Genomic DNA, 22,366 nt, shown 5'->3' with positions numbered 1-22,366 from the left:
CACAGACCTCCGCTAATGCACCTGTATGGCTCTGTAGATGGACACTCCGCCTATGTTTCATGTGGGTCAACTTTCTACAGATAGAAGCTGTCCTATTAACTGTTAGTATGCTAAATCAGTTGATGAAATCACAGTTCGCACACGTTAGTTGGCAAAATCGCGAGCTGATAAACAAGCCGCAAGAGAGAATCCCCTGCGTCATTTAAGTCTCCACTCAGGGAACTTTTTCTTTATGCAGTCAATTACAACAGCGATGGTCAAAAAGAGTTTACATAACAGGCACTGTTTGCAGACATTGCTTGACGCGAGTGCCGTATACTGGTAATACATCGATATTTGATTAGATATTTACGCTGACATCACCCAAGGATATATAGCTCACAGAGCTGCAGATGAGCCCTAAACTGCACACAGATACACTCCCTTCCATCTTTATGCAGGCACTAACGAGTGCCTGCATAAAGACTGAAGGGAGTTCAGACAGACATGAAACAAGAACTAAAGCGCTTGGGGTGTTCATAGCCAACGTTATATTGCCCTTATTTCGTTGATGAAGTTGTGGGATTTCCACGTATAATTAAAATACTCGAGTCGCATTACGGCATCCATTCTCATTCATTTTAATAGCAAGTTTATTTCTTCTATAGTGATGTACAGATTCTGAATGTTGGATATACGTTGAATTGAGTTTGAAATGCACTTTATGTTGATGCATGTAGCGAAATAATGCAGGTGTTAAGATAAAATGTTGAGTTAGTAATTAGATAGGTTTTTTTTTTAGTTAAGGACCATAACGAAAATTAACCATGGTTTTACTATAGTAATATTGTAGTTACCATGACTGTAATAAGGACTGTTGTCACCATGGTTTTCTTAGCAAAAATCATGGTTTTATGTAGTAATACTGTAGTAGCCATGACTGAACTGGGGACTGCTGTCACTGTGTTTTCTTGGCAGAAATAGTTTGATAATTAACCATTGTTTTACAACAGTAATACTGTAGTTTCCATATAGTAACCTTGATTTTACTATAGTATTGTAACCATGACACTAACCATGTTAATTTTGTGGTAACTATGATTTTACTACGGAGTGGTGGTGGTGTAGTGGACTACAGCACTGAACTGGTAAGCAAAAGGTTGTTGGTTCAATCCTCACAGCCACCACCATTGTGTCCTTGAGCAAGGCACTTAACTCCAGGTTGCTCCAGGGGGATTGTCCCTGTAATTCGCTTGTCCCTGTAAGTCGCTTTGAATAAAAGTGTCTGCCAAATGCATAAATGTAAATGTACTACAAGTATAATGTTTAAACGATGGTTACTGTAGTAAAACCATGGTGATTTGTAGTAAGGGAAAATCTCTATAAGTGTTTGTTACCAAATAGAATATTTTTATTTTGGATTTGGTAGAAATATTTTTACCGAATTATTTTATAATGTTACCGAATTTATTTTATACCGAACCCATGACCCTAAAACCGTTATACAAACCGAACCGTGAGAAATTTGAACCATTACACCCCTAGTATATATACGTATATATACACAGCTGAAGTCAGAAGTTTACATACACCTTAGCCAAATACATTCAAACTACGTTTTTCACAATTCTTGACATTTAACCATAGAAAACATTCCCTGTGTTAGGTCAGTTAGGATCACTACTTTATTTTAAGAATGTGAAATGTCAGAATAATAGGAGAGAATGATTTATTTCAGCTTTTATTTCTTTCATCACATTCTCATTGGGTCAGAAGTTTACATACACTATGTTAGTATTTGGTAGCATTGCCTTTAAATTGTTTAACTTGGGTCAAACATTTTGGTATCCTTCCACAAGCTCCTCACAATAAGTTGCTGGAATTTCGGCCCATTCCTCCAGACAGAACTGGTGTCAGGTTTGTAGGCTTACTGAGTCAGGTTTGTAGGCTTCCTTGCTCGCACACGCTTTTTCAGTTCTGCCCACAAATTTTCTATTGGATTGAGGTCAGGGCTTTGTGATGGCCACTCCAATACCTTGACTTTGTTGTCCTTAAGCCATTTTGCCACAACTTCGGAGGAATGCTTGGGGTCATTGTCCATTTGGAAGACCCATTTGCAACTGAGCTTTAACTTCCTGGCTAATGTCTTGAGATGTGGCTTCAATATACCCACATAATGCCATCTATTTTGTGAAGTGCACCAGTCCCTCCTGCAGCAAAGCACCCCCACAACATGATGCTGCCACCCCCATGCTTCACGGTTGGGATGGTGTTCTTCAGCTTGCAAGCCTCACCCTTTTTCCTACAAACATAACAATGGTCATTATGGCCATTTTGTTTCATCAGACCAGAGGATATTTCTCCAAAAAGTAAGATCTTTGTCCCCATGTGCGCTTGCAAACTTTTATGGTGGTTTTGGAGCAGTGGCTTCTTCCTTGATGAGCAGCCTTTCATGTTAGGTCAATATAGGACTAGTTTTACTGTGGATATAGATACTTGTCTACCTGTTTCCTCCAGCATCTTCACAAGGTCCTTTGCTGTTGTTCAGGGATTGATTTGCACTTTCCGCACCAAACTACGTTCATCTCTAGGAGACAGAATGCGTCTCCTTCCTGAGCAGTATGATGGCTGTGTGGTCCCATGGTGTTTATACTTGTGTACTATTGTTTGTACAGATGAACATGGTACCTTCAAATGTTTGGAAATTGTTCTCAAGGATGAACCAGACTTGTGGAGGTCCACAATTATTTTGGGAGATTTTTTTGTATTTTCCCATGATGTCAAGCATAGAGGTACTAAGTTTGAAGGTAGGCCTTAAAATAAATCCACAGGTACACCTCCAATTAAAGTACACCTCCTATCAGAAGCTAATTGGCTAACTGTCTAAAGGCTTGACATCATTTTCTGGAATTTTCCAAGCTGCTTAAAGGCACAGCTAACTTAGTGTATGTAAACTTCTGACCCACTGGAATTGTGATATAGTTAATTAAAAGTGAAACAATCTGTCTTTAAACAATTGTTGGAAAAAGTACTTGTGTCTAATATTAAGTCTGTGGAGTGGTTAAGATTTTTTTTAATGACTTCAACCTAAGTGTATGTAATCTTCTGACTTCAACTGTATATATAAAATACCATTCATATAGAATATGACTGATGTTGAATTTTTGAATTTATACTGTATGTTAAAAAAAATTAATATTGTAAATGTTGACTTTTCCCCCCAAAATGTCATATTAGTGTAACTGAACTGAGATTGAATAAATGGTAAAAGAAAATAAAAAAAAAAAAATAGTAGTTTCAGTAGTTTGGCTTAATATTTTTTTTTTTAAGAAATAAGTAAGAGAATTGTGTTTTAAAATGTTAAATATGCTATTTGAACTATATTCAAATTACAATTACAGTTTTAAAATGATTACATACACTATATTGCCAAAAGTATTCGCTCATCTGCCTTTAGACGCATATGAACTTAAGTGACATCCCATTCTTAATCCATAGGGTTTAATATGATGTCGGCCCACCCTTTGCAGCTATAACAGCTTCAACTCTTCTGGGAAGGCTTTCCACAAGGTTTAGGAGTGTGTTAATGGGAATTTTTGACCATTCTTCTAGAAGCGCATTTGTGAGGTCAGACACTGATGTTGGACAAACAGGCCTGGCTCACAGTCTTCGCTCTAATTCATCCCAAAGGTGCTCTATCGGGTTGAGGTCAGGACTCTGTGCAGGCCAGTCAAGTTCTTCCACACCAAACTCGCTCATCCATGTCTTTATGGACCTTGCTTTGTGCACTGGTGCGCAGTCATGTTGGAACAGGAAGGGGCCATCCCCAAACTGTTCCCACAAATTTGGGAGCATGGAATTGTCCAAAATCTCTTGGTATGCTGAAGCATTCAGAGTTCCTTTCACTGGAACTAAGGGGCCAAGCCCAGCTCCTGAAAAACAACTCCACACCATAATCCCCCCTCCACCAAACTTCACAGTTGGCACAATGCGGTCAGACAAGCACCGTTTTCCTGGCAACTGCCAAACCCAGACTCGTCCATCAGATTGCCAGATGGAGAAGCGTGATTCGTCACTCCAGAGAACGCGTCTCCACTGCTCTAGAGTCCAGTGGCGGCGTGCTTTACACCACTGCATCCGACGCTTTGCATTGCACTTGGTGATGTATGGCTTGGATGCAGCTGCTCGGCCATGGAAACCCATTCCATGAAGCTCTCTACGCACTGTTCTTGAGCTAATCTGAAGGCCACATGAACTTTGGAGGTCTGTAGTGATTTACTCTGCAGAAAGTTGGCGACCTCTGCGCACTATGTGCCTCAGCATCCGCTGTCATTTTACGTGGTCTACCACTTCGTGGCTGAGTTGCTGTCATTCCCAATCGCTTCCACTTTGTTATAATACCACTGACAGTTGACTGTGGAATATTTAGTAGCAAGGAAATTTCACGACTGGACTTGTTGCACAGGTGGCATCCTATCACAGTACCACGCTGGAATTCACTGAGCTCCTGAGAGCGGCCCATTCTTTCACAAATGTTTGTAGAAGCAGTCTGCATGCCTAGGTGCTTCATTTTATACACCTGTGGCCATGGAAGTGATTGGAACACTTGAATTCAATTATTTGGATGGGTGAGCGAATACTTTTGGCAATATAGTGTATAATTAACAGTACAACAATATTTAAGTTGGCTTGATAAAGCCAACATACTGACATTCTTAATAACTACTTCTAAAACTAAAATTTCTGACCCTGACTTGCACCAAAAATTGCAGACCTTCAGACTGTTCTGACTTAAGCCTGATTTTACTTTGGAAGAAGCCAAACTTTTTTCTCCTGGATGAACTAAAGCACCCTAGAAGAACAAGTCTGGTGTTTATTATACTACATGCATCGTCGTTGTAAAATTAGTTCGTTTAGGGTGATGTCATGTGTTTAACGTACGGTTCCAGCCACAAGTAAAGCCAATAATGCAGGTTTTTCTCTCCTTGAACTGCCACTTTTAGCACTGTGTCGCTTCTTTGCTTTATTAAACTTGTCACAGCCCCTTCCACTTTTAACTCTAATTTGTCGTGGCCACGCTATCTTTGTAGACAGTTGCAAATCATGTAAAAAGTATACTTCCACACAATCTCTGAGACAGGCTTCAAAGTTATCAATTTTAACGACAGTATCCTATGTAACAACTCCTCAGCTGGCATGCGCGATTGTAAATAAAAAAAAAAGTCATGTCCAAACCCAGGGTTTCTACAGGTTTTATGAAGCTCAACTGAAGAATTTTGAAGGCCTTTTAAGACCAACTAAAGAAAATTTAAGGAATCAATTGAAGGAAACATAATAAAACTGGTAATGCTAAACATCCTAAATTTAACAACAATCTCACCTAAATATCACAGGGGACTACTTCTTACATCAATTCTTACTTTTAGTTTTATTCAGATGGAATGATTTTTTAGTATACATCCTACATTATGATCCTTCTCTTCAGTCAATTTTTTTCCAGCAAGACATGCAACCATGTGTTGAACTTACATTTATTTTGTTGTTCTTGGCAAATACTTTTACAGGTATTTAAAAGGATAGTTCACCCAAAACTAAAAATACTAGCACGATAACTCAACAATACATTGTTCCAAGCCTATAGGAGTTTCTCTCTTCTATGGAACATAAAAGGAGATGTTAGGCTGAATGTTAGTCACAGTCACCATTCACTTTCATCTTTTTTCCATACAATTAAAGCGAATGATGACTGAGAATAACAGTTTGTCATCTCCTTTTAAGTTCCACAGATGAAAGAAGTTTTCTTTTTTTGCCATGTGTTTGCAAAAACATGAAGGTGATTAAGTTATGGAGTTTTAATTTTGGGGTCAACTATTCCTTTAAGAGTGGTGGCAGACTTGCAACGATATCATAATTTTCCCACCGGTGCGGCGTGAAACCTAACCTAACCCTAAGTAGTCCCCACGTGCAGAAATTTTGTTCATTTTGTAATGTGATAAATCGTAAAGTAGGAAATGACAGAGAATGTCTGTAGTAGACCCCTCATGACTGCAGTCAAGGTCCCTTAAAATATCAGATCACTTTTCTTGACGTGTCAGGGTTAGTTCAGGCTGTCAAGGAAAATGTCCCTTACAAAAAATTTTGAGTTCTGGCAAACTAGCCACAAACTTGCTGCTCATTATTTTAACATGCAAATGAGTTTGCGATTCACTGCAAATGTTTTTCAGAAGTTTCAGCTCTTCACCGTTAGTGGTGAACCTGCAGCAAACCTTTCGCAAACAAATGGACAATTTGCTGCAAAGCTGATCTGCATGTGAAAATGATCAGGGGCGAATTTGCGGAATGTTTGTGGCAGATTTGCAATGAAATCTCAAATTTGTAATGAACTCTCGATTTTTGCAAGGAATTGCTGTAACTTTCAACTTGATGGTCCCATAACTTGAAATTTTTAGAGCCTAAACTATCGTTAAATGCTATAAATGCACTTAAAAAATAAAAACAACGACATGAATGCCAACATTTCTAAAAACTAAGCACCTGTGTTTTTAAAGATTTCTCCTTTTTATCCTCATGGAGATCCTTAAGTCATTTAACCCTAAAAACACCATGACAGATGAAACACTCTTGATGGAATCAAAGTGCCACTCAAAATCAACTGAACAATGTCTGATATATTTCCAGTTTCATGTTTGTGACATCACAGTCTGCATCAAGAGTACCTGTATCCTTCCTTTCCATCCTCGACTACCAGCTGTCTGAATTCCTCATACATCTTTCTGTTGAAGTGATCTCGCAAGAAGAACGACCAGAAGCGGAAGAGCGTGTTCATCTCCTGAGACTGGCCGATGCCAAGCCGCTTGCGCTCTGCAGGAGACACAAATGAGCCATGAGGAGACGTGGTGATTCTCATGTGTGATCACAGCTGCTGCTGAGTTTTTCTGGAACTCACCGTTGAGGCAGCGCCGCCGGTACTTGTGATACACATGTTGTGTGAACCCATTCTCTTTGAGCAGCTCGTGCGAGGGGTGCTGGAACTTGGGCAGCGACTGCGGCGTGCAGCCGTAATTCCCCGTTGCCGCAGGGCCTTCAGAGGGAGACGCATTTGAGCTACAGACAGAAAAGAGCCAATGAGTGATCAGCCTTCATGTGAAGAACAAGACAGTTACAGAGTCATGTATCAGTCACTTGGATATCAACATCACCTGAGAACAAAGTTCAATGGATGACTTTTGTTGATAATTTTGAGGTGTTCTCACCTGACCGAGGCTGTTCGTGAGCGGTGCTCTCTTGAGTCCATTACCCAACCGACATGACACTCCATGGGCGGATTGGAGCTGTGTCGCGTCTTTCTTTTACAGGGCGTCTGAAAAAGGAGAAAACGATGATGATTTATATTTGCACAGACCACATCTGCTCTGTTTAAGTCCCCAAATACACTCTACAGAAGTACATGAACCAGAGTTTCTGCTAAGAAAATGTAACAACCTGTCAAGGAATTATACATTTTACCGGACAAATTTGGAAAACATCTTTGTCGCTGCGAGTCACTGGTGGTGTGAACAAGGCTTCATACAACACTCAATATCAGAGAGCAAGGCTCACGATAACTTCTCACATAGGCTAATGTTTTTCTACAATTATTTTCATGACACATATGTAGCTACACGAATAACATCACATCCAGTTTAAACAGCACATCCTTTGAGGGTAACTATCACAGTTATTAGGTAACACATTATATACAACAGAACCGAGTAAGTGTCTTTACTAAAGAGTGTAAGAGTGCTGAAAGTTCACACACGCACTTTGGCATCTAATGGTCGGCCTTCTTTTACCACAGGGTAGAAACGGGGCGTTTGTGTGGGGTCCTTCAGCCGTGGAGTACGAGGCGTTCGGGCACTGCGGTAGTTGGGCGAGTCAGGCACAGTAGTTGGAAGTGAGCGAGCGATTGCGGAGGGTTCCGGGGCACCAAACAGTTTGTTGGCGAGGGCTTCTGTGGGGACTACAGGATGAGAAACAAACACCCGTCATACTATAACACAGCATCTCTCACCATATGAGCAAAACATCCAACACAACACTCACTTTGCTGGGGCTGCGGTGGTCCTGGAGGGACTTCCTGGTTTGGGTCGACCGGCGGTTCAGGGGTCAAACAGTCAAACTGCTCTCGGCTGATCAGATGAACTTTCTTGAAGTTTTCCACTTCTTGCTGTAGTTCAGAAAAAGCAAAATCAGAATCATCAAGTCAATTGCGTGGGGGGACAACTACAATCACAGAATTATATTAAATGTTACGTTAAATTTAACATCCAAGTTCAGGGTTTGCATACATATGGACCATTTAATTTTCATGCCTTATTTTGTATACAGAATACACTTTGTTCCAAATAATTTAGATTCTATTGCAAATGAATTATTCATACTGATAAAAAAACTACTTAAAAATAAAGATTCATGCACAAATCGCACATCACTATTAGGGTTGGAAAACGAGAACCTGTTTCAGAAAAAAAAAAAAAAAAAATCATTTTCATTCATTTCGGTTCTGTTAATGGTTTTTGTATGTGCATTCTTTCAAAGCAGACAGATCAACGTATTTAAAGAGTTTAATATTTTGATATTTCACATAGTATTCATGTCGTTCTACCCCTGTTCAACGCCTTAAAAGGAAATCATACATCCTTCTCACCAACTACCCACCAACTTGACTTGATCTTGTTCCGGTTGCTGCTGGCACGCTGCATGAGTCTGTTTGTTTGTAGCTTGCTAGCCTGCTTAGCATTGCTAATTCCTCTACGCTCATCGTTATATTTTAACATGCGCTTCATTTTTGTTTGTTTTTCCCGCTTTTCTACTGTTTCAACTGCGTGTATATTACCGAGTGCACCCGTTTTCTTTTTCTTTTCTTTTTCCTGCTTGTCTACATCTCGCATTTCGACTGCGTGCATACGTTTTCACCTCTGTGTTTTTCATGGATAATTGCACCACTCAAACATTTGCTGATCAGGAACTAACACAACAACAGCAAACAATTGCACGAGGGATTCACATCGATCTCAAACCCTCGCCGCTCAAGAACAACCATAGCAACAACAACAAAGCGGTAAGTCATGGCATCCGCTCATATTATTGCTTAGTGCATTGCATGCCACATGTTTACTGTAGCTTCTTCCGTCAGCAGTGAGGGGTTTACATGTGATAAATGTAAGGAATTAGTCAGGCTGACGGAGAAGGTTAATGAGTTAGAGAAATGCATTCGAACGCAAGTGGAGGTCAGTGAGAAAGAGAAGCCGGTAGATACTGTTTTGGATGTGGGTTGAACAGCGAGCAACACACTTGGTTCCGGCTGTAGAGCCCCCGCAGTAGGGCGTTTGGGTGACGTCTTGGCGGCATGCTTGCTCAGCAAAGTGACACCACTCTCCCGATCCTGTTAGGGTTTCCAATCGATTCTCCCCACTCAGTGATGCACCCACTGAGAATCATGTTGAAAGAGCCTTGGTTTTAGGAGATTCTATTGTAAGAAAAGTGGAATAGAGACTCCACCCACTATTGTTAAATGCATTTCCGGTCCCAGAGCGTCTGACATCAGACCAAATTTACAAGTGCTGGCTAATGCTAAACGTAGATTTTCTAAAATTGTTATTCATGTCAGCACTAATGATGTCCAGCTTCACCAGTTGGAAATCACTAAAGATAATATTAAAGAGGTGTGTGAACTTGCAAAAACGACAGTAACATGCTCTGGCCCCCTCCTTGCTCGTCGTGGTGACGAGGTTTATAGTAGATTAGTGTCACTGAATGGCTGGATGTCTGAGAAGTGTCTGGGAGAATAGCATAGGATTTATAGACAACTAAGAGAGTTTTTGGGGTAGACCTGACCTACAAAAGACGACGGACTCCATCCCTCCAAGGAAGGTGCCACTCACCTCTCTATTAATTTGGCTCATGGTCTTAATAGACCATAGAGTGGTGGTGGCGTAGTGGACTAAAGCACTGAACTGGTAAGCAGAAGGTTGTTGGTTCGATCCCCACAGCCACCACCATTGTGTCCTTGAGCAAGGCACTTAACTCCAGGTTGCTCCAGGGGGATTGTCCCTGTAATTAGGGCACTGTAAGTCACTTTGGATAAAATCGTCTGCCAAATGCATAAATGTAATAGTAAAAGTATTTGACTAACTGGGGCCCAGGTCATGAAGCAGACAAAATGGCTAATCCGAACGTCTACTAGCTGCCTTGAGACATCACACAATCATATAAACAACACAGAGACTGTATCACCTAGATATCACATAGAGACTGTGTCTGTTCCATGAACTACCAAACACAAAACACTCCCTAAATCATTTAGAAAAAATGTGATTAGGGTAAAACTTGAAAATAATTAAAAAAGAAGATAAACATCGTATAAAGATAGGGCAACTAAACATTAGATCTCTTTCAACCAAAGCACTAACTATAAATGAAATTATTACAGATCATAATTTGGATATGCTCTGTTTGACCGAAACCTGGCTTAAACTGGATGAATATTAGTTTAAATTAATCTACTCCCCCAGGTTATTGTTATAAACATGAGCCTTGACTGAAGGGTTGAGGAGGTATTGCTGCAAGTTTTTGGTGTTATTCAGAGGACAGGATATAACTAAGTCTTTTGAACTAATAATGCTTAACATGACACCGTCAGATACAATTAAAAAACCTCTGTCATCTTTTGTGCTTACTACAGTATATGGATCACCCGGGTCACCGTATTCTGATTTCATTGGTGAATTTGCGAATTTTCTATCAGATCTAGTAGTTACGGTGGATATGGCTTTAATTGTTGGTGACTTCAACATTCACATAGATAACGAAAATGACACATTGGGATTAGCATTTATCAATATTCTAAACTCTCTTGGGTCAGACAAAATGTGACAGGACCAACTCATCGCCATAATCATATGCTAGATTTAATTCTGTCATATGGATTCGATATTGATACTATAGAAATTCTGCCGCAGAGCGATGACATCTCAGATCATTACCTCATCTCTTTTATGCTGCGATCAGCTAATGTTACTCAATCTACACTACGCTATTGTTCAGGTAGAACTATTCTTTCAACCACTAAAGATAGCTTCACTATTAATCTTCCAGATTTATCTCATATACTCAGTAAGCAAAAAAGTCTAGAAGAACTTGAATATCAGAAAATATAAATAGTCTTCTCTAGCACTCTTGATAGTGTCGCCACCCTTTGATTAAAGAAAATTTAAGAAAGCCCCGCCCCATGGTACAACGATCACACTCATGCTCTCAAGAGAGCAGCTCAGAAAATGGAGCACAAGTGGAAGAATACAAAATTAGAGGTATTTTGCAGTTCATGGAAGGATAGTGTCTGTAGCTACAGACAGGCACTAAAGCTGCCAGGTCAGAATATTTGAGCAAACTCAAAATAACCACAACAATCCTAGGTGTTTATTCAGTGCTGTGGCTAAATTGGTTAGGAATAAAGCCTCGACTAAAGCAGATATTCCATTGCAGCACAATGCTGGTGATATGACGATGTAATCGGATATCGACGAAATACAAACAGATGATGATCGACAATATCGGGAAATGGCAAAACCATGGATCTGAGAGTTCGACAAATATATTAAACAGTGGCCAGGGTGTGAAACTAGCACACACCACCCGCAAAATGCGACGAGGCTGAATACAGTTCACAAGCTCCTCGTCTAAATGTATTTCACGCGCAGCTAATTTTGCTCATCTACCCGTAACAGGCGGAGAACCTGTAAGACGTCTCGGAGTGACACGACAAGAAATGTTGTTAGTCACAAAGACATGCACTTGAAGAAACAAACTATTATATTTTTAAGTACAGAAAAGCCATCAATGCTTGTGTCTGATTCACTGTTTGTTTAGAGGCATGCAGCACGAGCCTGTCATGTGGAACACATGCATGTCGGCATGCAGAGCAAGCCTGTCTCATGGAACAAGTGCATGTAAAGAGTTTTCACTCTTCTGTTTCACTCATCTGAAAACTGTTTGCAAGAATAATGTAGTCTATGACAATGCTGCAAGTTATCTCTGAACATGTCGGGAGGTGCTGTGAGTTTAATGTGCTTTATTTCCTTGCGGTTGGCATGCATTGCAGATTCCTACGTAATGCTAATGGAGCTGTTGGAGATGGTAAATGTTTAGATTTGGGGAGTTGTTAAATCAGATTTTTTGATCACTTTATTATTTTATTGATTTTTTCATTTAAAGTGCAATTTGAATTTAGAAATGTCTTATGTTTTTCGTGTTTCAATAAATGAATACAATTTTTAAAGCAAAATCAAAAGCAAAACAATTCACCTGATTCACTGTTCAGAGGCGTGCAGCACAAACCTGTCATGTGGAACAAGCACATGTAAGTGCATGTTTCATTCACCTGAAAACTGTTTGCAAGAATAATGTCGTCTGTAAGAATGCTGCAAATTATCTCTGTTCCTCACGTGACGGGAGGTGTTGTAAGTTTAGTTCACTTTATTTCCACACTGGTAACATACATTGTGAACGCAACCCTGTGGGTTCAGTAATACACGTCTTTGTATTAAATAAACAAAGACGAAAGTGATTAAATCAAAGTAATTCAAGACATGTTCACCTTGAACCTAAAATTTAGTTTTATTTTATTTCTTTAGGTAGCATTAACTGTATTAACAAAACTGAATACAAACACAAATTCGATAAGAACACATTTGGCAGCATTATTTTGGGAACACAAGGGAATTTATTAGGCTTATTTATTTTGATTATTATTGTCTTTACATTTATAATTGTCTTTATAATAAGTTCTTAATCTGTAGGCTATTTGCAATTTTCCATCTGTTGTGTGACAGATGCTTGGATGATGGCAAATGGAGTCGTTGGAGACGGTAAATGTTTGGATTTGGGGAGGCAGTTAAATAAGATGTTTTGATCACTTTATTGCTTTGTTTAGTTTAAAGTGCAATTTGAATTTAGAAATGTCTTTTGTTTGTGTTTCAATAAATGAATTAAACTTTAAAACCAAAATCAACAAAGCAAAAAAATTCACAGACCTTTGGCGGGGGGGGGGGGGGGCGCAATATTTTTTAAGGCAATTTTCGCGAAAATATTTTTTACATATCGCCCAGCCCTAATGACTTCATGCATTTCTTTACTGATAAAATTGAAATAATCAGAAATAAAATTTGAATTATGCAATCGTCTGTCACAGTACCACAGGAAACAGTATCTCATCATTTTCCTCACGAGCAACTTCAAACCTTCGCTGTCATAAGTCATGAAGAGCTGACAAAAATTATCGAAACATCAAAAGCCACAACATGTATGTTAGATCCAATACCAACTAAGCTCTTAAAATAGGTGTTCCCTGTAATCTCAGAACCTCTTCTTAATATTATTAACTCCTCGTTATCCTTAGGACATGTCCCAAGAAACTTTCAAATGGCAGTTATCAAACCACTTAAAAAACCACAGCTTGATCCTGGAAAATTGGCTAATTGTAGACCGATTTCAAATCTCCCGTTTATGTCAAAAATACTAGAAAAGGTAGTGTCCTCCCAACTATGTTCATTTCTACAGAGAAATAGTATATATGAACAATTTCAGTCAGGATTTATGTATCACAGCACAGAGACTCCACTTAGAATTATAAACAACTTGCTCTTATCATCTGATCGCAGCTGCATTTCTCTTCTAGTGCTTTTAGAGCTTAGTGCTGACTTCAACACCATAGATCACGACATTTTCTTGAATAGGCTTGAAAATTATGGTGCCATTTGTGGACTTGCATTAGCATGGTTTAGGTCCTATTTAGCAGATCGCTACCACTTTCTGTAAACAAGGAATTGTCAAATCAAACGAGTGAAGTATGGAGTGCCACAGGGATCAGTTTTAGGGCCTCTGCTTTTCTCCTTATATATGCTTCACCTGGGAGATATTATTAGGAATTTGATACCAATCTGTCCTTTGAAAATCAAATTTCCAATGTTTGTAGAACAGCAATCTTCCACCTCAGAAATATTGCTAAGTTATGACACATGCTGTCTATTGCTGATGCCGAAAATCTAATTCATGGCCTCAAGAAAGATTATTGTAATGTATTACTGGGAGGATGACCTGCAAGTTCAATAAATCAACTTCAATTGGTTCAAAATGCATCAGCCAGAGTGCTGACTAGAACCAAGAAATGTGATCATATCAGCCCCATTTTATCATCGTTACATTGGCTACCTGTTAAATTTCGTATTAAAAAAATGTGTTAACTACGTACAAAGCTTTGAATGGTCTAGCTCCACAGTACTTAAGTGACCTTCTACCACACTATATTCCATCACTTTTATTACGATCGCAAAATTCTGGCCTGTTAATAGTTCCTAGAATATCAAAATCCACAAAAGGAGGTAGATCAATTTCCTATTTGGCTCCTAAACTATGGAATAGTTAACACTGCTAACACTGTTCGGGACGCAGACACACTCAGTTTAAGTCTAGACTAAAGACTCACCAGTTTAGCCAGGCATACACCTAATTAATCCACCAAATCACAATTAGGCTGCTTTAGATAGGTCTGCCGGAACCAGAAACATTTATCATGCTCTATAACTCTGCAAAATATTTAATGGTATCTATGCTAATATTATTCTATTTGTTTCCCTGTCTCAACCTCATATGCAGAGGTTACCAGAGCCGGCCAGATCCACCTCTGTTCCTGCTTGGTGTCGGACTCCACTGCTATGTGTCTCTGAGTGATGACTAAACGCAGCCGGTACCAGCCAGACATCACTTCAGTGTATTACGATGGACTTCAGGGGATAAACTGATGCCAACTCCAACCATAAGACATGGGGATACTTCATATGCCATTACCTGAACCTTGGACTTAGGATAGACCTCATTGAAATGACTTGCCAGTTGAACTGCAATGCACCTCACTGATCTCTGCCTGCATCACCTTGGTTTAATGCTGGACTACACTCTTAAAATGGATTACATAGACTTTAAACGATTTGCCAACAAAAGCCTTCATTAGCCAATTAACAAAGGACAATGCATCAATGTGAACTTCTGTGGTTAATCCAGGCTGAACTTCAAAAACATTAGTCATTAATAATGGCATTATATTCATGCTGGTTAGCTAGAGGGGAACTGGCCCCCACAGTGAGCCTGGTTTCTCCCAAGGTTATTTTTCTTACATCTTATGTAGTTTTGTGTTCCTTGCCACAGTCGCCTTCGGCTTGCTCACTGGGGTTCTAAATACAATTGTGATTTAATAATTTATTTTTATACACAATTTACAATCATATTTAATCAAACTACACAATGACTCTAAGACTTTATAGATATTACAGTTTTCATTTTCTGTTAATGCATGAATTTCTGTAAAGCTGCTTTGAGACTGTGTGTTGTGAAAAGCACTATACAAATAAAAAAATGACTATTTATTATGTGATACTAAGTTAAATATGTACAAATGACTTCTTATTAAATGTGCACTTTGAGATGAACAGACTAGAAAAAAGTATTCACATTAGACATGTCCATGACTTAAGATTTTATTGATTTCCATGGCTTTTCCAATTAAAAAAATGTCCCTGATAATGTTTTCCATGAGAGTGGGTCATGTGGTCATGATTCATTTTGGATAATCCAGTCAAATCAATGCTTTACAAATGAGTGGCATTTATTTAATCTAATTTGATTATTGTCTTTTAATTCTAAATATGATCAATAAATGACTGAAGTCTGACTTGTAACACTTCAGTCTTAAAACAATAAAACTAATATTGTAAACTGGATCGTTTCTAAAATCTGATTGGATGAGCCATGTTTAAAGCTGTTGTACAACAACTGAAACACGCATGGGTGATCACTTCCACCGGCAAGCATGTCAACAGGCCTATATTGTGTGATAAAACAGTAAGATAGCATAAGACACAAAGCATTCAGCATCACAAGTCTTGGAGAACAAACCACAACCAACAGAGAGAAAATGACCATGCCCCATCTGTTCCTGCGTTAAAGATCGTACCTCAGAGCTGTCTGGATCCATGACCCCCACACCCGCAGGTCAAACTGAAGCTAACACAGTGTTGTGTTTCTAGCACATGAACAGCACAAAAGGGCAGCACACAAAGAGCACAACAAACACAAAAGCATCCAGAAACACACCAGAATGAACACACTTAGAATCTACCAGAACCAAACTCAAAGATAAACACACAACTGGATAAACGAACAACTGAATGCCACCTCACTACACCCCACATCTGCTGGAACTACTCCAGCAGTCATTTCCTGCATACATTTTTCTATAAATGTCTGTCAGACATTTGCATCTCTTCACAGGTCATGATAAACCTTTGGCAATAATGGAGAGTTCAGCACTACAGGCACTGAGCGCATACTTGTACAACAACAACAACAACAACCGACAATCCAGCACATTAAAGTGAAACATGATTCTAATCAGATTTCAATTTTGTCATTGGAAAAAAACAAAAACCAAGTGTCAGGCATGATCTGTAGACTATTTATGGTTCTGAGATCATCAGTGATCAACAAACAAATCCACATACCGATTCTGCCAATGACATTAAATGGGCAACTCACCTTGATGGTGGCGTATTCAGGCTCGTACGTGTCGTCCCAGAGGTCTTGCTCGTAGTAGTAAAGTCCATCGTTAATGATTTTCACCAGTTCACTGGTTAGTTTGGAGCGTGACGTGTGATTTCCTGTGCGATCTCCTCCTGGATGTTTGCGCAGATAAGGTGGCGTTTGAGTAACTATTAGAATCTTATTGACATCTCGATCATTGATTTCACAGTCCGAATCCTCGTCTGACCAATCGGTGAAGGTGTTGCGTCGCCCGTCTATCTGCTCCATCTCCTCATCGAACATGAAGTCCAGTTCCTCTGGCTCTTCCTGCTCTTCAGCTGACACCGGACCAGACTGCACCGGTGTGCGTGCCTCCTCCGCTTTCTGCAATGAGTGGTTTAAAATCCACTCATGTATGAGAATTACACAAGAAATTCAGTGGTAATATGTCAAGATGTATTCTAGTTTAGAGAACTGGGGGGTTTTAATCCCAATGAACCTCTTCACACGTGTGATCAAACCGCTGTGATCTGCACTGGCGCTGCTGATTAACATGAGAGAGTGACTGCAGTGGTTGTCATGATGAAGTCTCTTCAACATCAATCAAATAAATAAAGATAGGCCCATTTTTTATTTAAGCAAAATATAATTTATTTTGATTTGTGGGTGAAATAAGAGCAGCACGCATTCATGAGATTCATCTCTCTGGACATCAACGACTGAACAGTATTGTGAGATATGATGTAATGAAGGTGAATCGTCTCTGTACCTTGGGTCGAGCCGGTGACGGTCTGGGCCTCTTCTTCACTTCTATCCACGACTCAGAGTCCAGATCAGGCAGACTGGCCGACAAACCCTTTGGCATGATCTTCAGATTACTCAAGTCCTCGGGCTTCGGCTGCACAGGCATGGATGCTCTTGGAGAACCTGCACAGTTGGACTTTGAATCAGTTCTTCCATTGTCAGGCCGTCATATAGAAAACATGCATTTGGTAGTGGATGATTTCATGTCAAGTCTGCACGCACCTGTCTGATTGTCCACAACAACCCTGGGCACAAACTCTGCACAGTTGATGAACTGAGAAAAGTCGGTCTGGGAATGATCCTGCACAGCCAACCCAGGCAGCGGCCATTTTTCAGGATCTTCCTTGCAGCGAATTTTCATGTCCGTAATCTCCACTTCATTACTGTCCTTCAGCGCCTGAATATACAGCAAAACGTCAGGGATCATAAATGGAAAAATGCTAGTATATGGAAACGTGCCCCATCAGCACATACATTGTGTCTCCAACTTCATATCTGGAGAATAATCTGGTTAAATCTATAAAACTATACAGGCCATGAAAAACTTAATTTAGTAAAGAAAGACTAAAAACATTAACATACTCAATATATCGGTTTTAAAAACATTTATCAGCTTTCTTCCAACAATCCAATATTGGTCGACCATTAGAACAAACCCCTAATATGAGGTTGACGTCTGTTGTCAGAGCCTGCACGCGGTGAAAGCTGGCAATCAGAGCGATGGGCAAGAAGCCTTTTTGATCCATCTTCCGACGCAAGTAGAAATCTCGCTCCAGATTATCAACACTGAAGTAATACTCGCTGCAGAAACAAACAAAAATCAGATGATGAACAATGAAGTCACTTTAACTGCAGTTATTAGAGAGAGATCTGAAACTTCAATCCATTTATTAAGCTATTGTACACCTTCAGAAGACTTGGAATACAGCACACGGGTCATATCGCCTTCTTTTACAGTGCTTTTACTGTGTTTTTTGACCTTTTGCATCAACTGTAGTTGCAGTCTGGAGCCCTGGTGTGTGTGTGCTTTCACATGTACATCAAACATTTCGACAGAATTTGTAAAGATGCTTTAAAGTGAAATTCAAGGATTCAAGCACATTTTTATTAAACATGCCTCTTTTCTATGTAAATTACGCTCATTTTAAGTTGCGCTTCATTCACAAAAATTGCCTGGTGCAATTTACCTCTCGCTATTACCGCCAAATAAAAACAAGGCTGAAAACAAAAATTTTTTTAAAAGATGTTTGTGTACATTTATTATTGATTAGTTCAGTAGTAATTCATCAAATTAATTATCAAATGATGGAGGAAAGCGTTATAACCCATCATGCATCCAGATGTGCGGTGCAGTTGAGGACACTTTCGGCATGTTAAAGAGATGACACGTGTATCTGGATCACAAGTGGATTAATGTTGTTCAGTCCTGGCAGAGTGTGTTGTAAAGGTTGTCAGCTGTGTCCTCAGCTGTAGCGCTCAGAATAAATAGTGCATTTAACAGGAATACTGCATCCTTAGTGAAGTCCATCCACACCAGCGGAAGAATGCCCATTTAAAATCGGCATGAAACGGAAGTTGGGAGTTTATCCATCGGTTGATGGATTGTGAAGTGGCTGGATTGTGAAAAGTGGGTGTTGCATAGCGGAACGGAGGCAGATGTGAATATGAGTTTGCAGTGGACACACACACACACACACACACACACACACACCTATATGGACCATATTTTAATGTTTTGAATCACAATACACTAAATATAAAGGGAAAAAAAAAAACACTTACTCATGCTGAGCATCCCAAGATAACTGCATTCAAAAATATTAATAAACTCCAGAGGCATCTGAAGCATTGTATTCATTAGTGATCACCGCAGCAATTCAGGAGTGAAATGTCTCGAACACAATCGCAAATTCGACATTATTCCTCCTCATTTGAAATGTAAATTCAAGCCAGCTGACCCGTAACCAATAAAGTTTGGGTTAAGGAACGATAGTTTTGAAGGAAAACAGACAAAAATACACCTTGCCATCTTCACCAACATGCGATTGGCGCTTTGATTAACTCTACGCAAGTTGTGGTATTTATAAGAAATTTTTTGTTTTAAATAAAGCATATGCATGATGAATCATTCACAATAGGTCTGAAACATCGACAATAAAAAAATTGACAAAGATTTTCTGTCGAACAGTCGTTTGATCTCATTTAATGTGACATGGGATCATATGAAACTAATGATGCCGCACGTGAGGAGCACTGCAGCTCGCACCTGATTGAGGAGAAAACATGGCTCACAGTCCAGACGCACTCCAAACTTTCCAAACAGCCTCAGGTGATCAGAATCAGAATGAGCTTTATTGCAGTGGTCTCACGTACACAAGGATTTATTTTTTTATTTTTTTGGCTAGATTATGTGATGGCTTGCGACGTTGTGAATCATAATGCATGTGTTGCGGTGTGTATCTAATTCATAAAGAAAATCAGTGATACGCAGCTCTATTAAGAAGAGAGAGTTTGTTTTTTTGCGAGTTAAACATGGATTGATGTGTACAAAAAGGTGAGAGAGGGTAGTCTTTGCACCATTATACACTACAACGAAATACGTTTTGGATTAGTTTTCGTTTTGGCTTGTTTTCCAATACAAGTATCTAAAACTCCTTTAAAACAATGTACATTTACTTTAGCAGCTATAAATGTGTTACCTGAGAATGCTGAATATATATATATATATATATATATATATATATATATATATATATATATATATATAAATCCTAAAAAAACAAAAAAAAATGCATTTACCTGAGAAGCACCATATAAGATATTTAGACTTGCTTTCAGATAATGTATCTTGAATACAAGTATATTCTGTCTTAACTGCACAGGCAGAAGTATGAACAAGTGAAAAAATACACAATACATTCAAGATATATTCTCTGAAAGCAATTCTTAATTTCTTATATGCTGCTTCTAAAGTACATCTGAAGTCAGAAGTTTACATACACCTTAGCCAAATACATTCAAACTCAGTTTTTCACAAGTACTGACATTTAACCGTAGAACAAAATTGCCTGTGTTAGGTCAGTTAGGATCACTACTTTATTTTAAGTATGTGAAATGTCAGGATAATAGTTTTAAATAGATTTATTTCAGCTTTTATTTCTTTCATCACATTCCCAGTGGGTAAGAAGTTTACATACACTATGTTAGTATTTGGTAGCATTGCCTTTAAATTGTTTAACTTGGGTCAAATGTTTTGGGTAGCCTTCCACAAGCTTCTCACAATAAGTTTCTGGAATTTCGTCCCATTCCTCCAGACAGAACTGGTGTAACTGAGTCAGGTTTGAAGGCCTCCTTGCTCGCACACGCTTTTTCAGTTCTGCCCACAAATTTTCTATCGGATTGAGGTCAGGGCTTTGTGATGGCCACTCCAATGCCTTGACTTTGTTGTCCTTAAGCCATTTTGCCACAACTTTGGAGGTATGCTTGGGGTCATTGTCCATTTGGAAGACCCATTTGCGACTGAGCTTTAACTTCCTGGCTGATATCTTGAGATGTTGCTTCAATATATCCACATAATTTTCCTTCCTCATTATGCCATCTATTTTGTGAAGTGCACCAGTCCCTCATGCAGCAAAGCACCCCCACAATATGATGCTTGGTTCACATTCATGGTTGGGATGGTGTTCTTCCGCTTGCAAGCCTCACCCTTTTTCCTCCAAACATAACGATGGTCATTATGGCCAAAAAGTAAACATTTTGTTTCATCCGACCAGAGGATATTTCTCCAAAAAGTAAGATCTTTGTACCCATGTGCACTTGCAAACTGTAGTCTGGCATTTTTATGGTGGTTTTGGAGCAGTGGCTTCTTCCTTGATGAGGAGCCTTTCATGTTAGGTTGATATAGGATTTGTTTTACTGTGGATATAGATATTTGTCTACCTGTTTCCTCCAGCATCTTCACAAGGTCCTTTGCTGTTGTTGTGGGATTAATTTACACTTTTCACACCAAACTATGTTCATCTCTAGGAGACAGAATGCATCTCCTCCCTGAGTATGATGGCTGCATGGTCCATGGTGTTTATATTTTCGCACTAATGTTTGTACAGATGAACGTGGTACCTTAAGGCGTTTGGAAATTGCTCCCAAGGATGAACCAGACTTGTGAAGGTCCACAATATTTTTTTTCTGAAGTCTTGCCTGATTTCTTTTGATTTTCCCATGATGTCATGCAAAGAGGCCCTGAGTTTGAAGTTAGGCCTTAAAATACATCCACAGGTACACCTCCAATTGACTCCAATTAGCCTAAAGGCTTGACATCATTTTCAGGAATTTTATAAGCTGCTTAAAGGCACAGTTAACTTACTGAATGTGAACTTCTGACCGGCTGGAATTATGAGTCAATTAAAAGTGAAACAATCTGTCTGTAAACAAGTGTTGTAAAAATTACTTGTCATGCACAAAGTAGATGTCCTAAACGACTTGCCAAAACTATAGTTTGCTAATATGATATCTGTGGAGTGATTAAAAAAATATGTTTTAATGACTTTCAACCTAAGTGTATGTAAACTTCTGACTTCAACTGTAAATGTATCTTGTTTTAAATATTTTTAGACAATTTTCAATGGAAAACAAAGACAAAAACACATATAACAAGATTTTTTGCAGTGATTTTTTTTACTGAATTCAAAATAATTTTTTTCCCCTTTAATTCAGTAAATGTCATTTAGAGGTATATTTAAAAGATGATTTTGTCCTCTTTATTGTTAGTAAGCATGTTTAATACACCCTTTTAACTTGGGGAACAACCTGAATAGTCAGAGCTAATGATTAATCGTTACACTAATCGCCCGAATAGTCGAATAATTGTTTATATAATCGTTAGAGTAGTCGATTATCAAACTGTTCAACAAGGTTTTTCCTGAGTCAAAAATGGTCTTCGGTGGTGACGAACGTATACAGTCATCCACATGCT

The 22,366-nt window shown here is 39.1% G+C and overlaps 1 protein-coding gene across 5 annotated transcripts in view; it reads right to left on the bottom strand.

The window, feature by feature from the left end:
• The window catches only part of LOC127430646 (la-related protein 1-like), an 88,846-nt gene that overhangs the window by 6,984 nt on the left and 59,496 nt on the right, over window positions 1-22,366 (bottom strand). For 4 of the 5 annotated variants that reach the window (XM_051680566.1, XM_051680568.1, XM_051680570.1 and 1 more), the window contains 9 exons: window positions 18,051-18,195; window positions 17,617-17,791; window positions 17,360-17,517; window positions 16,606-16,998; window positions 8,062-8,185; window positions 7,782-7,978; window positions 7,233-7,339; window positions 6,926-7,083; window positions 6,696-6,840 (listed from right to left, as the gene is read on the bottom strand). In XM_051680566.1, coding sequence (XP_051536526.1) covers window positions 6,696-6,840; window positions 6,926-7,083; window positions 7,233-7,339; window positions 7,782-7,978; window positions 8,062-8,185; window positions 16,606-16,998; window positions 17,360-17,517; window positions 17,617-17,791; window positions 18,051-18,195 — 1,602 coding nt within the window. The remainder of the gene's footprint in view (window positions 1-6,695; window positions 6,841-6,925; window positions 7,084-7,232; window positions 7,340-7,781; window positions 7,979-8,061; window positions 8,186-16,605; window positions 16,999-17,359; window positions 17,518-17,616; window positions 17,792-18,050; window positions 18,196-22,366) is intronic. The other variant, XM_051680567.1, reaches the window with a different exon arrangement.

Source organism: Myxocyprinus asiaticus, chromosome 40 (assembly GCF_019703515.2).
Source record: "Myxocyprinus asiaticus isolate MX2 ecotype Aquarium Trade chromosome 40, UBuf_Myxa_2, whole genome shotgun sequence".
NCBI lineage: Eukaryota > Metazoa > Chordata > Actinopteri > Cypriniformes > Catostomidae > Myxocyprinus > Myxocyprinus asiaticus.
The sequence above is the reverse complement of the archived record's forward strand: the minus strand, read 5'-3'. Positions and strand labels throughout refer to the sequence as shown.